The sequence below is a fragment of the Seriola aureovittata genome, chromosome 1 (assembly GCF_021018895.1).
Source record: "Seriola aureovittata isolate HTS-2021-v1 ecotype China chromosome 1, ASM2101889v1, whole genome shotgun sequence".
Classification (NCBI taxonomy): domain Eukaryota; kingdom Metazoa; phylum Chordata; class Actinopteri; order Carangiformes; family Carangidae; genus Seriola; species Seriola aureovittata.
Window position 1 is genome coordinate 22582665 of NC_079364.1, and position 15875 is coordinate 22598539.

At 38.3% G+C, this 15875-nt stretch overlaps 2 protein-coding genes across 2 annotated transcripts; one reads left to right on the forward strand and one right to left on the reverse strand.

Annotated features, from left to right (window-relative positions):
• Positions 1–169: 169 nt before the first annotated feature.
• On the forward strand, positions 170–7250 carry wdr93 (WD repeat domain 93). The gene is made up of 16 exons (XM_056378240.1): positions 170–581; positions 1053–1119; positions 1362–1563; positions 1831–1895; positions 2205–2283; positions 2391–2476; positions 2980–3064; positions 3270–3411; positions 3877–3947; positions 4285–4371; positions 4544–4675; positions 5978–6185; positions 6275–6335; positions 6410–6566; positions 6750–6933; positions 7071–7250. Exons 2-16 carry the CDS (start codon positions 1066–1068, stop codon positions 7177–7179), a joined length of 1722 nt encoding a protein of 573 aa, XP_056234215.1. The 5' UTR covers positions 170–581; positions 1053–1065; the 3' UTR covers positions 7180–7250.
• A 2536-nt stretch (positions 7251–9786) lies between these two features.
• On the reverse strand, positions 9787–15254 carry LOC130166291 (gonadotropin-releasing hormone II receptor-like). Its single transcript, XM_056371853.1, has 4 exons — positions 15056–15254; positions 12997–13600; positions 11279–11483; positions 9787–10583 (listed from the first exon to the last, which is right to left on the reverse strand). The coding sequence occupies exons 2-4, from the start codon at positions 13543–13545 to the stop codon at positions 10057–10059; spliced, it is 1281 nt and encodes a 426-aa protein (XP_056227828.1). The 5' UTR covers positions 13546–13600; positions 15056–15254; the 3' UTR covers positions 9787–10056.
• Positions 15255–15875: the final 621 nt, after the last annotated feature.

Genomic DNA, 15875 nt, shown 5'->3' on the forward strand with positions numbered 1-15875 from the left:
ACAGCTGTTCATATAGTTTCATTAACTAATGATAATGCCATTATTCACAACTTATAAACCCTTTATAAAGCCCTTCTAAGAATATTGTAGGCCTACTGAAAATATTTTATTCTGTCTCCTTTGCTGATAAATAATCCACTAAAATCCACAGACTTTATCAAGGTTTTTTATTAAAGCCACTTTGTGTCTGTGTATGTGTACAAAAACACCAGCTTTCATCATTTCTCACTATTGATTGTACTCCATTTTCATGGTTGTAGACTACAACAAAGCCATATATTGTCCATATTGATCCCGTTTCACAGATATCAGAAACCGTTTATCCGTGACTGAGTTTTAACCATGGAATATTAAGACTTAAACTGAAATGTGAGAAAATAACAGCATGCTGGGTCTGTAAAAATAACCGTATAATCAAGAATTGATAGTATTGACATGGAGTTACTTGACGGGTCTAGGTGCTCCGCAGACCCACCTGGCAACAGTACGTCCATGGAGACACTGTTGTCACGACGACCGTGAAACAATTAGCATTCTCAAAGGCTGCTAGCGTGACCATCTTTAACTTTGGCCGAATTAAGGTAAGAATTCGATTCAGTGGTGATAATTACGAGGCTTTGAAACGATATTTTTAATTTGCTAACGTAAGGTCACAAGAGTTCACCCTTCCATGTTCTTAGTTAATCTTGGATATAGAAGTATATTGTTGGTTAGCAGGAACCAACACCTTTTCAGTGTTAGCTAACTGCTAATTACACACCTCATTAGCTTTAGATATTTTTGTTGTCTGTAATCTCTGGTGTTAATTTGTAAAAGTGAATCAGTAAACTGATAACGTTACATGCCTTTTCCTCAGTCAGACCCAGACATTGATACCTAATTTGCTGACAATACTTGAATTACAGTATTGTATGATTTACTTTACAGTTAGATTACAGTTACATATCTGATGTACTTTGATGCACTTATTTTTAACTTTATTACAATTATTTGACAACTAAAAACTATTTACCTGTGGATGTTTTTGCTAATTTGATGTGCTCATAACATAGGTACACCAGACTCATGGAAGCAGAGAACTCAAGACAGGAAACTTTGGGACCATCTGGTGCAACACAGGTACAGATTCGTGACTTAGATGCACCGTCAAAGACTTGACAAGTATGTTATTTTGAAGAATGTCAAATCAAGCCAAGATAATTTGTTTGACTCAATATCAAATATGTTCAGAAGTCTTACAGGCACATCCAGTCCTCGCTATTTATTCTACTAATGAAAATAAATTGTTTATTGAACAAAAGATAAGTGTTTTCCAAAGGAAATCTAGGTATTCGCATTTGACTGTTTTGCTTATCCTTCAGCTTCCAGAGAGCACCAACTGTCTTGCATGCTCGGAAGACGGCAGGTTCCTCAGTCTGGGTCACTCCCAGGGCTTGTCTGTGTGGTGTGCGTCTTCTCTGACCTGTGTTGCAGACTGGCTTGAGGACAGACTGGAAATTACATGTATTCAGATGAACAGAATGGCTGAGTTGGCCTATCTACTTGGCACAATTGATGATATGGGTGGGTTGTATGCCTCTTATGAGCCTGTTTCTATATCCCTAAATTGCCAGGTTTTCTTCATTGGACAAATACAGAGTGACATTCATTTGAACACTTCAAATGCACTAGTGTGCTTCTCAAGTCATGAATTATGATGCACTGAACTGAAACAATGGGAATTAGAGGAAAGAAAGGATAAAACTGGAAACCTGAAAAAGGCTTTCAGAAAGTACTTTGTTAAAATTGTATTGTCACATTTACATCAGCTGATATCATCTACCACTGCAGGTGTTGCCAGAGTCTTTGCATATCACTGTGACAGCATTCACCTCCTCAGTGTTGTTAACATCATGGTGCGTATTGTCATTCAACACTGTATTTTATCAGTCATCTCTTGAAATATTCCTTGTCATACTTTTTTTTTTACAATCGCTGAATTTCTACAAAGATGAATGAACACAGTCTAAATGTGATGTTGACAACTGTATTTATAGTTTATTAGGTTAAGGATGAATCTAGTTGTTTTTTTAGTATTGTTTTACAAAACATTCTTCGTCTATCTACATTAGTCTATTTTTGTTGCATATAGGTGTCACTTTTTGCATTTACAACAGAAAAATATTTTTTTTAAATGAGATTTAAAAACATTCTGTCAATATTAGGAAGATATCAACAAAAGGAGCATTTGTTTGACCTTTGAAATATCTCAAGGGGGACATTATGGAGCTGCATCAATCAGTTGTAAGTAAGGACTTCACTTCTTGCTCGAGGTATTTTTCGTTGTGTGATTTTAATTAAAGACTTAACAATCAAGTACTGAATGACATGAATTTAATATTTCCTATCAGGCAACGGTGCTGTTTGGCTCGAAGTCTATCGCTTCCCAACAGAAACCTGGCTGAAGGAGTTAGAGATGGCAGTGTCACAGACGCAGGTGTTGTACTGTAATTTAATTGTTAGGCTGGTTTGAACTTGATTGTGTATTAGGCATCATATTAAGCATCTTGTTAACAGTGAAAACTGATTATCAACTAACTTTTGAATGTGAACTTTTTTCATTTGTATATTATTAAATAAATTAATGCTGAAAAGTGAGAAGATGCTAACTACTGTATGTGCACAAATACATAATGGCATGAAGAAAAACAAAAAGGCTTGAACTTGATGCTACTTGGGGAATATCACGAAGCTTGAAATGTACTGAATGTGTTGAAATCCAGAGTAGCTGCCAGTCGAAGTCCTTTTGTTTTCTGTCATGCCCTCCTTTGTTTTTTCTTTACTGACCTGATTGGGAAACATTTTTCCACTGACTTTTGTGGATTCCTTTTTTTTAATGTATGTTATTGAATTACAAATTCTATGAGTTAACTGTGAAAACTACTGAATAGTTATATATTGAACTGCATATTATGTTGGTCTTTCTTTTTTAATCTTCAGGAACAAAACTCTTCTGGAGATGAGGATGTGAAATGGTCTCCATTGTCAGTGGCAACTAAAATAAAGCCACCCAAAATTCCAGAAGGTACAATTTTACAATATTACAATATTGTATTATATAATCAGACGAAGCATGGATGTATCTGGCAGTTATGCTGTATATCTCTTGTATAGAGGTTTCATCAATTACTCTTTTTCTGCTGTTAGAAAAAGAAGTGAAGGTGTGAGAACACACTCCAGTCAAGAGTGCAGCAAAGTCAATATCCTATCATGTTTTTGCTGTTTTGCAGGGACGGCATTGGAAGGTCCAGGCGAGGTGCAGACCACAGACTTTTTGACACATTATTTGGCTGTGGACATAGTCACCAAGCGTCACCGACACTCTTTGAATACAAATGAAGAAAAATCAAAAGAAACAAATGAAAGCCTGAGGTACAATAAAGTTTACACAAATAAAATCAGCATTTCACAGCTGAACTGCCATGACTGCTTGACTGACTGCTCTATTTGATGCACATACGCATACAGTCTTTGACCAAAGGTTTTGCATGATGTGTTTTGAAGTACTTTTTTTGGTTGTGCTGTGTCTGCTCTGCTTCTGCAACTAAAATTGTGTGTAACATTCATATTTGATTATCTGAACCCAAAAGCAGACACAGAGACTCAGAGACAGGATTAAAGGTATTTTAATAATGAAAAGGTTTTGGGGGAGATGAATGGATATGATGGGGCTGAGGCAGGAGAGGTTGGGGTTGAGGCAAACTAATTCATGGCTAGGGCCGTAATATTGTGCCCTTCATAATATTGCCTGTGAATCATGTAAATCATTTAATGTAAATGCAGCTTTCTCACATTAGTTACATGCACTCTTGGTTTATTTTGTGTTTGTTTTTGCAGACGTTGCACCCAGCACTTTCTTCTGCCTTGTGGTCAGTTTCCTGGGGACGGTAAAGAAAAGTCTCAGCCAGGTTTGTAATGGAGGAGGGGTGGAGCTGGGTGATTTTACATGTCGATATGTGAGTTTTCTATAATAAAGGAAATGTAAAACAGTTGGCTAGTACTGTTTCAGAAAGCCATTTCCAATAAAAATATTTGGCACTTTCCGAATAATAGATCATAAACAGGGTCTTTCTGTTTAAGTGAGTAACCTTTGGTGAATGGGTGGACAGACGTAAGGGTGTAGTCCTGCTGACTATTTTGTTGGATTTTATCCCTCACAATCATTCTGTCCCTATTTTCAAGTCAGAAGTGACAGGCCCTGCTCCTGTTGATATCATCTTTAATCTCTGTCCTTTTTATCAGCAGAATTGCCCGTTGCTGTCTGTGTGTGGTGGAGTGGCAGTCATAATCTTTTTCAATATTTGCTGAAAAAAGCACCAACGAGCAAACCAGGTAGAATATTTAGTTGTTCAGAGATTAATGTACTGGATACTGATAACCACATCTTTAAAATGTGTTTCCTGTTGTTAATAGCTCATGTCTACTATGCTTTTTGTCTTTGTATAAATGACAGCAATAGGCATACTGTATATTTTTGGTTTTAACCCTTTTCTTTTTGATTCAGATGCCGAACCCATGCCGGATGTGTTGTGGCCAAACGCGAAGGAAATCCTCTGCTCTGCTGTTAGTAGATGCAACTGTTACATAGCTCTTGGACTGGATAATGCTTTAGTGTGTGTCTGGGACCGACGATCTGGTGAGAAAATCTTAAAGTGAGGTACCTCTTACTTTCTATCAAATCTGACCCCAGCGTCTAGTAGTCGACAGCAATACAGTTTATTACATTTCTCTTACTTGAAAACTCTTCGTTATTGATATGTTGTGTAAAAAAATGTTGAGTTCTCACATAATGTGTAAACATCATATTCCTGCCTTTACAAGTAATATTTATAGTATAGTATACAGGCATTTATAGTATAGCATAGTATCTACATGATGTGAACAGGGTGAAAAGAAAGAAAAATAGAGAAATATTTCTGCTTTCACACTTTCCTCACTGCCATCAGCTTCAGTAGGATGGTGATAGTTTTACTGTGTTTCATGCACATCTATGTTATTTAATTAACAGACATATAAAGTATATGTCTATACTGTTTAGCCTCTAACTGTGCCTCTAAACCACTGTTACTGTTGTTGATAAGCTACAAAGTCATACTGAGCACCAGTCTTCTCTGTCTTATCTAGATACCAGGTAAATACATTTTTTATTTTGCAAGGTTATCATATATGGTATAGGTATGTCTTTATGTCTTTTGTATTCTGCCTACAAACCCCTGTCAGTAAAAAGACAATTAATATGAAACATATGTTTAAATAAGTTATATCGGAATAGATCAAATGACGGAGAAGTATCCTGCTGTCTGAGCCTTGACAGCTATTGTGTCACAAATCATCATCATAATACAAGCTCAGCATGTATTATGCTATCCTTACACTACTGCTTAGCATATCACTAATAATCATTTCATGGTTTTATCACAAAAGTGTTAATGAAGTTGCCACTTTGTGGTTGTTGCTGCTGTTTAGCTAAAGTTACACAGTCTTGATTTAAGCTTAAGTTATTTGTTACATCTTGCAGGAGTAAAATACAACACAAAATTTCAAAGTAAAAATGTTTGGATAAATTAAAATCCTCACACAAGGTTCAAGGTTGTGGAGTAGAATGAGCTGAGCCATTCGATTTACCAGTCGATCAATGTCCCAATCCTCACCGGTGGTCATGAGCTGGCTGAAATTAGTTTCTTGTGTAGGGTGGAGTAAAGTTGCTGCTCATTGGTGTCGAAATGATCAAGTTGAGGTTCAGAAGTGGCTGGAAATTACTGCATAATATGATAAACAGTACCAACACAAAAACAGAGGGGCATTTCTGGGTATTTCTGTGGTTAAATTTGTGGTTTGTGGTTAAAACAAACATTTTGGCTTGTTAGAGGTTTATAGATTATGTTAGTTATGGCCAGTTTGATTCTCTTTCTCTGACATTTTCTTGTCTTTCCCTCAGGGTCTCCATTGTCTGTTGTCATAATTTCAGCAGCAGACAGTGCCTTCTCCAGGATGCAATTTGTGGATTACTGGCCTGCGTGTACTGATGATTCCCAGACTTTTCCTGTAGCAGAGGTCCATCTTTTGGTGGTGTGTAAAAGTGGAGCAATTCACACAATCACCACAGGACAAGGGACACAATCCTGCGCAATGCTGCTCACTGAAAGGTTACCTGAGTGACATACATGCAGTCATACTGTAAAAAAAAAAACAAAAAAAAAAACATTAACACATATTATTCCCTATATTGCTACAGGCCAAAAGACAGTGGGGACCTCTCAACTATCACTGCATCAGTGCCATTCCTGCAGGGCTTGGTAGGAACACTGAACCAGTATTACCATTTCAATCTTCTTTGATCCTGCTATCTTATTTTTCTTGCCTCAACTAGTTCCTTCAGGTGCAAAGAGATGGAAAAATGTTCCTCCAAGATGTCATCAACAAACAAACTGTGTGCTTTTTGATGCCTCCTAAAACCCATCTGATTGCTACCTCTTGCAACCCTGTTTATGCTCTGAACAGCCAACAGCAAACTCTGCTCATACGAGGTAAATCCAAAGACAAATATTTGCTTTGTTTTTCATTAGACCACACCAAAGATTTGTGAGGTTCAGGAGAAGTAATGATGAGGGAGTTGCTGGTAATCTTCTAGAGGAGTATGCCCTTAAGTTAAGTTCATATTAATGTGGATATGTATACAGAAAAGCTGCACAAACATGTGTGTCATGCAGGTGATCAGGACCCCAGCTACAGAGCATCCTCTAAAGAAGACAGTCAGAGTCAGCTTTTCATCTTCCATTTTGGAGAGTCTGACATCCTTAAGCAGTATATTGCTTCACCTCCAGATTCTCCTCGACAAAAAACACTGAGCTTTGACACTTTAGAGGAAACCTGCAATCTCTACCTTCAGCAAAGGTTTGTATTCTTTGTGTCTTTATGACTCTATAATCTGAATATGTGGTGTCCAGATCTCCACCCCAAGGACAAACCACAATCACTTCATATTTGAAAAGTGTTCTCTTGTCAAGTGTTTCCTGTGTTTTCATGTGAAGAGCACTGTGTGTGGATGAAAGGAACAAAGCAATCACCCAAACATGGAAGAAGCTACAGGAAACTGCAGTGATGGCACAACAGGGACACAGCAGAGCTGCAGCCAGCTGAAGTACTGCAACAAATGGTACAGTCATGTATCATTTATGTAGCAAAAATAAAAAAACATTGAGGAAATTTGAGGAGGTTATCCCGACTTTGTCTTACTTTGTTTCTTGTGTTGAATTAGACAACATTGTGTGTGGTGCTGGAAGGCCATCTCTAGTATGTATTTTAAAAAGATGACTGTATTCGGTCTGATTATGACTGAACTCAGTCATGGTACGTTGGCATTTTGTTGCCTTTGGGGTCCTTGAATATTTCATATGTCATGTTTTTAATGTCAGAAGACGCAAAAAGAAAGGGCAGGATCCAGAGATTTTAATTTTTTATATTCTTTCATACAACAGTCTTAAAATATACCCATTCAGGGCTTTGACTGTCTAGACTGTCAAGGTTTAGGTTTAGTCTTAGTTTAGGCAGTTCTGTGGCAAAAGTAGAGGTATGTTCTTGTGCACCTAAAAAGCCACATGCCACTGATACAGTTTATTATTTAATGAAAAAAATGTTTTGACCTAGTGACCCAACTGAGAAGTTATCTCAATATGTGACAACATATTACATAACTCAATATGTAATTTCAGTTTTTAGGGCATTTTTTCTAGTAAAACCGAGGCCAGAAACTGCTTTTCAGATTCATTTGTAAATGAAGGAAATGGAGACTGGTGGGAGGCATTAGTAGCCGAGACACATTCAAATACAAGGGAGCATAATCAACTGCAAAATATGCCCATATTTATTGAGTACCAGGGTAATTAGACAAATTATTATATAATTAGAATAAATGAATGAAAATTCGATGAAAAAAATTTTAGAGCTGGACTCAGAGTGGGAAGATCGTAATCTGTCAGAGAGTACGTAGTTCATCTATAACCAATCACTTATGTTCAGATGTAGGATTATTCCTGATTGGCTCCTTCTTTGAGCTTAGACTGATGGCAGAACGTACTTATGTTCATTTCACACAGCTCTACACTGTTGCATCATTTGTATTCCACCTTCACAAGTCAGATCAGATCATAATGTGGCAGCTCTCTGTGAAAGGGAACTGATACTGACACCAACTTTAATATATGCTTGAGACATAATTTAAATTTCTAAAAGCTTTACTGAGGGTTGATGCCAAAGGGCCACATGTCGTTGAGAGCTCTATTCAAAGAGCTTGGCATGTGTTACTGTCAACATCAGCTTTGTATTTGAAAAAAGAATCAGTCGGTAAAATAATACAGCAGTGGCCTCTTGTGTTAAACCAAGCACCTACAATGAGGCAGAGACTTAAATCATTGTCACTGTTTGCTGTTTTTGTTTTTACACTCATTTGACTTTTCATCTGCCTCCTTTATGTGTTGTTCTTAGAGATCACTTCCTTGTGAGATTTCTTGCGTCATTCACATTTTCTTTTACTGTAACAAAACAAACGTGCCATCATCACTCACACTGTGAGGTTGTTTTATAACAAAACGATTCAGAAACGGTGAAATGCTGTCGCTACATTTTGCTAAATACACCTTTTTTTCGAAGTGACATGATAGTATTCCACTTGCATGCTTGTATGGTAAATATTAAGCTAAAGCGCATAACCCTGTTTTATACTTTGTTTTTTTGTCATGATTAAACAAAATATAACACGCTCATCAATGAGCTTGTTAATTGGTTGGCAGATTTTGTTATCTTCGGACAGAGCCAGACTAGCTGTTACTCCCTCTTTGCAGTTTTAACAAAGCTGAGCTCACCAGCTGCTGGCAGTAAATGTCAATTTTCTATTCTATAGGAGGTTTTGTCCTAGCTAAGCTATAGTCCAGAACATAACCCACTATATAACAGCAGATTGTGTTTTTTACACAATTTAACATATGCTCATATTTACCATACATTGTTGAAAATTAAGAATAATGAATAATAATATTAACCATTAGTTGCAGCACATGGGAACTGAAAATTTTTTATCTAAAGTCGTTTTTGTAGATAATTTCCCGGGTCCTGCTGGCACATTGTATTCATCTCTGAATTATTTGGTGTATTGATTTGACATTCAGGAAGATTTAATGCATGTAGTTAATGAAAGATGGGCAATTTATTTATCGATTGGAGACAGTTTCTTATCTCTGTCTAAAATTGTTATGGTTCCTAGTCACAGTACAAAGTGGCGTCAAAAAGCTTCCAGAAAAGGCCCGGAGGCTGGAAATACACCCCCATGAAATACAGCTGCTATTACAGCTGCAATTACAGATGATAAACCTTTTCTAGTTACATTACTTCTTTTGTGAAACATGAAAGAAGAACAAATTGATGATGATTCACACTTGATAGTCTTCGCTGGCTGAATGAGATTATATAGCCACTGCATATGAACCTACATGTCTCGATTGTTCTTTGTTCTGAACAAAAGATGAAATATCCATCTTCTGTTCCCAAGAGCTGAGGAGCTGATCATTTAAAGTTATTTCTAGTCTGTGCCACAAATCAATTTGTCACAATTCGAGGGTAGAAATGGCCTTTCCATTTGGATGCTATGACTCATCACTGATGATAGGCAGCAATTCCCCCCAGGGAGCCAACAGCTACACATCAGTACAGAGACAGAAGTGTGTTTGCATAAGAGATCTACACACAAATTGCTCAGCATTGCTGGCATTTAATTCGAGATGACAACAAATTACGAGTTACAGACCACATAAACATTCCTTTAAGAGCCCCCACCAGACCCCTACAGAGAATACTAAATTCTGTCACTTCCAACTTTTTTGTTTCGAGGTAAGCCAAAATAACACATAGCGATCAAAGAATACAGGACCCAACACATTAGACAGTCAGTCAATGAACAAATCTGAATAAACAGTAAAGTTATACAACAGTAGTAAAAACTGTCAGGAATCTTTCACCCTCTGCTCATATGACGCTCTCAGGGCTGGACTGGTTTAGATCTCGTTCTGCATCGTTGTCTGTTGTTAAAAAGCTGCTCCCTGGCGACGCTGACTCTGCTTTGCTGTGATTATCACTGCACAACATGAACCTCTCCTGGCTGGAAGGGCTCACCTCTCTTTTCAGTGGCAAAGAATTGGCAGCACAAGTGAACGATCCAGTTATAACAGTGTTGGTATCCAGGTCAGATGCTGTGGCAGCACTGCAGTAATACCTTCGGAGCCCCTTTCGGAAGTGAATGGTGAACAGGCCGTAGATGACTGGGTCGAGGCAGGCATTGACGAGACCAAAAATGAACAGGATGTGGGTCAGTGAGTGGGAGACCTTCCCCTCCAGGTCGTCTGGGAAGAACCAGTACCACAGACCCAGTAGGTAGTATGGAGTCCAGCAGATAATAAAAGACAAGACAATTACAATACTCATTTTTAGAGTTCTCATTCGGGCTCTGGGGATATTATTCTTCGAACACCGCAAATGCACTTCATTGGAGGGCACTGGGGGAAGAATAGATGTCAAAAACAAAACAAAGTAAACATTATAAAAGGCTTGATACATACAAATAATGAATGTATTATGTAATATGTGGGAGATGATTGCCTTTGCTACACCTGGCTTTTCCATTTGACTTTGTGACCAGATGATAAAAGCAGGATCAAATCATGTAGCACAAGATTGGCTTTGCCCAAATTTAGTTTCTCATGGACCATGCAGATAGTTTTAGCTCTCTGATATTTCTCCTAAAAGCATTGAAAAGTGACATTTAAACAAAGCAATCTGGTAATCTCATGTTACCATTGCTTTGAGCTAAATGCTAACATCAGTCATGCTAAAATGCGGATGTTTAGCAGGTATAATGTTTACCATTTTCACCTCATCTTAGTTCAGCATGTTAGCATGCCAAAATTTTCAAAATTAGCACTAAACAAACACAGCTGAGGCTGATGGGAATGTCATTAGTTTTGCAGGTATTTTGTCAAAAATCAAGTAGTCTGTAGTATTGAGTTAAGGGATCATCAATGTTATTAAAATTCATCCTTTCCCCAATAAGATATGTACACAGCCCAGCCTTTATAAATACTCTTCTGCTAACAAAAGGCTCAAACATAGTGCACAGCAGCAGTTATGTTACATAAGAGCTAATCGCTAATGTAAACTGATCTACTGGGCTTCAGCCTCACTTTAAACTTACAGTTGTCCTTTTTCAGTCGTTTGGAGATCTCACAGAAGATCCGTGTGTAACAGGTGATCATGATGACCAGCGGCAGCAGGAACAAGCAGGAAAAAGTGAACATGTTATATGCCGTTTCATGCCAGTGAGTGACAAAACTTCCACGTGTTGTACACTGAGTGAAGTCCTCCGGATGGTTGATGGTCACGTTGCGAAAAAGGAATATCTAAGGAGGGAAGGAAACAATATTCTAAAAGGCATCTTCATGCATGAGAAGTAACATCCACTATGTGTTTGGCGGCCTTATCATCATTCTGGTTGACCTGCCAGGGATAGAGGCTGTCACAAGACATGAGATGTAGTAAGCAGCCTGATAGGAAACACTTACCTGTAGTGCATTTGGTCATGCAGATGCTATTTGTTTTATGCACCGAAATTTGCTGATACTTCATATCTTATGGCACATGACCCTGAAAGCTGTATTTACATTCATCCTCTCACCACAGGATGTACAAAAGCAGCTCAACTAACTGGTTCTTGGTAAAACTATCCAGTTAAAAGTTAGAAACACAGATTGTACTGTATGTACCATATTTCTTCATCCCTACCCTGTTAAGTGCTGACAGCATGCCTGAGTTCATCAGATCCTTTCCAAAACAGCTACATCTGATGCTTTTTAACCAGGAAGTTGAAGACAAAAACCTGCAAGAGATTTGTCTTCATGAACCACAACTATGCCAAGGTTAATATTCTGTATGCTGTTTTTATTATTTTGATCACTTCACTTTTAGACACCAAAACCAACATGGAATAAATCATAATAACTGTGTCACCATGGCTTGATATTAATCGACTGTGCCACTGCCCTCCATTGACATCTGTCAAAATCGCATAAAAGCTTCCTGTTGCATTGACATACGGTAACTATAAACATTTTAGAAGCCATGCAGTTGCATAAAATGTGGATGGCACGTTGTGGATAGCAAGCGGCTGCAAATATCAAACAGGGTGGTGAGAATTGACGCAAAGATAAGTCACATTGAAAATGTTTCAACTTGAGCAAAGCATTTGTCATTATCCCAGAGCTTTGTGGATGAGCTTCAAAAATGCACAGAGCTAGCTAATTGGCAGTTGGTACATTGGTCAAATTTGCGTGAAAGATGCAAAGTGAAAATTTGCTTCATGTTCTGTCTGAACATAGTAGCCTAATTAAGGAAAATATAACGCATTGCCTGCTGCATACAACAGTTGTCTGTTATGTCTTTTTAGTTTTTGGGAATGAGACAGTGGCTGTGCACTACAATACTTGTGAGCAGGATAAATTCCTTGTTGGATTTGGTCTCTTCATGGTATTTGTTGATAATAATTTAAACATTTTTTAAAAAGCCACCTTATCCTTTTAGTTTCGGGTGGACCTGTATGTTCACAGGCTTCTCATCTCTGTGAAAATGGCCCATGTGCTATTGTTGACCTTGGTACTTGCCTGCACATCTTTCCACATGGTTATAAATAAATGTTAATGGTGGCAAAAAGCTCTTCTTGCTGTTGGGATGGTCATTTATTTCAGACTGAAGTTGGGAGTGCAACTGAGAACTACACATTTAATATGTTTTCATAACATGGTTTTCTGTCTTTTGAGAATATATTAACACAACAGGACACTTAATAAAAACCTGTTTATAGTGTAATCAAATGAAAATCAGGCATGTCCACTTGTTGGCTGGGTTACATGACCTTACCTGAGGGACTGACAGCACGGTACTCATGCCCCATGCCACAGACAGCATGACTCTGTTCCTCTTTCTGGCCTTATTGATAGCCAGAGGGTTGAGGATGGCTGACTGCCTATCCAGACTGATCACCACAGTGACAAAGGCGCAGGAGTACATGGCCTGTAGCTTAAGAAACATCAGGAGCCTGCAGGCAAAGTCCCCAGCAAGCCATTGGACTGTGATGTTCCACACTGCATCCACAGGCATCACAATGAAGGTCACCAGCAGATCAGCCACCGTCAGGTTGATTATCAGCACCCTGACATGGGATTTGCGCTTTCCATCGCTGTGTGCTGCCCACAGCACAGCCAGGTTGCAAAAGGCTGATATAGCACAGAGAATGAAGGTAATAATCACTCTGACTTTGGCTGCTGTGGTGAATGTGGGCAGCTGCGGGGCGTCGCCACCTGCTGTCCAGTTGCAAGCGGGGGAGGAGCAGTTGCAGCTGGCGTTCAGTTGGTGGTCTGTCGTCAGGTGGTACATGGTCACCGCAGCGTCACAAAGAGTGGTGTCCATTTTCTGAGGCTCGCAGAGGAATAAACATTATGCTCACCCACCATGAAGAGCAGCACTGTTAACAAGAGTGAGACCAAAAGAGGGAATCAATCAGGTACAGGATGGATTGGTCAGAGGCCATGAAGTGGGCACAGATCATTATGGTGTCGTAAGAGAAACACAAACATCCCATGAATGAATAAAACAGCAGCTCATCAAGAGGAAGTAATATGCATATATGGAAGCCTCTTTCGCATTGCAATTCAGTGAGGTGGAAGGATGGAGCAAACAAACCGCCAAGGACGTGGAAAATCTGAATACAGTACATTTAGCTAATATTACACTGTATAAACTTCCGCACGTGTGCATGTTTCACAGAGTGCATGTGATAGTAATAATCTTCAACCACAACCTGCAAACTTTATGTGCTACTCAGAATTCCTCAAAAGCATGACAACAGGAAAGAGATTTTTTTTTTTCGGATTTAATGACAATATTGTTTTTTCAGTCACTGTGGTCTCCATAGCGCCTAATGAATCTTTGGAGTGGAAGCCCAAAACAAAATTGTTTCCCAATTAAAATGCAACAGGCAAAAATTTTCTTTACATTTTTTAAACTTTAGATTTGAATGCAAACAGCACACCTGCAGAAGGATTGCAATCCGATAGGCCTTGTTTTATTGTCCCAGTTAATTCAATAAGTGACTGGCAGCCTCTGTTTCATGACTTAGTGCTGTAGTGTCCACACCTGCACAGCACAACAGAGCTGTAACACTGACATTAGATTGATTGAAAACACACACAGCACACCATGCAGTATCGGGATATAAGTATTTCAGTTATAGAAAAAAACACTAAAGACCTTTTTGAGACCACTCATAAAATCACACGACACACAGAGTCATTATCTTCCCCCTGTGTCTCCTGATGTTACGTTCCCTAAAGGATGAGCCGTTATCATGAACGAGGTAAATTTTGATATGCAAGGCACATTTGAGCACACAGACATGCTCTCTCTCTCTCTCTCTTTCTCTCTCTCTCTCTGTTTCTTTGTCTTTTGGTTGTTTTGAGGATTTTTAAATTTTGATAGGGTTAGATAAGATAGACAAGTTAAGGAAAAAATGAACAATAATTAATTTCAATAATGAGATTAAACTCAATATTTTCTTAATAAAAAAAATTAAAAACTCAGCACTCATGACATTTAAATGTCTAGAATATGTGAATACAGGGTTACGTTTACATTAGTCAATAAAGACATTTCATTGCTCTCCAATAAAATCCCTACAACTTAAAACTCTAACCACAGATGAAAGCATTTTTTTGGTGCATGCCGATTCCCACCACACAGATAAGACTAAGAAGAGTAATGTAACTCTGAATGATTTGAACTACAGCCTATTCGGTTAAATAAAAGGCATTGGTATCCAAATCTGCAAAAAAAGATAAAAAGGAAAATGTCCTATTACTATGAAACTACAAATTACAGGGAGCATATAGGTTACCGCAGCAAAATAATAAAACAAACTTACGTTCATGTGCAGGGGAGCTTGCAGGTTTAGCTTCTAACGCAGGTATGGGACCCCAAGCATTTAAAAATCACCGCAGGAGTGTAGCCTCGTCAGTGTCAGTGTCCGTCAGGTTCACCCACACTGGCATCTCTGGTGTCCAGTGAGTCCTGTGCGCTCCGCGTCCGCTCCACCTTTATGTACACACCAATCAGAGCCGGGTAGCATAATGCTCCGGGGTGTGGTCTGACCTTAACTCCATATTCACTGACATATAAGAAAAGAAAAGAAAAGAAAAGAAAAGAAAAGAAAAGAAAAGAAAAGAAAAGAAAAGAAAAGAAAAGGAAAGGAAAGGAAAGAAAAGAAAAGAAAAGAAAAGAAAAGAAAAGAAAAAGAAAAGAAAAGAAAAGAAAAGAAAAGAAAAGAAAAGAAAAGAAAAGAAAAGAAAAGAAAAGAAAAGAAAAGAAAAGAAAAGAAAAGAAAAGAAAAGAAAAGAAGAAAGTTTTTTCTAAATAAATGCCAGGTAGAAATAAGTTGTAAGAAACCACAGAAACATTCATTAGAGAATCCCAGTTGGGATGTTGTCTGTGCTGTGTGAAATCCTCCACTAAAAACCGTTACATAAGACATGATTCATGAGATAAGGCACATGCAGCTGAGACTCAGAGCTGCTGAAAAAATAATTATCTTTTCGACTGTGTGAGACATGAACAAGTCTGTCAGCTGCAAGAATGATGTGGAGAAAGCGGTCTCTTTGTCCAGAGAGCTTATTCAAATCTAAACTTATAATTATATCAATATAGAGATGGGGTTAATGTGCCAAACTTTACAATCAAGTGTGCTA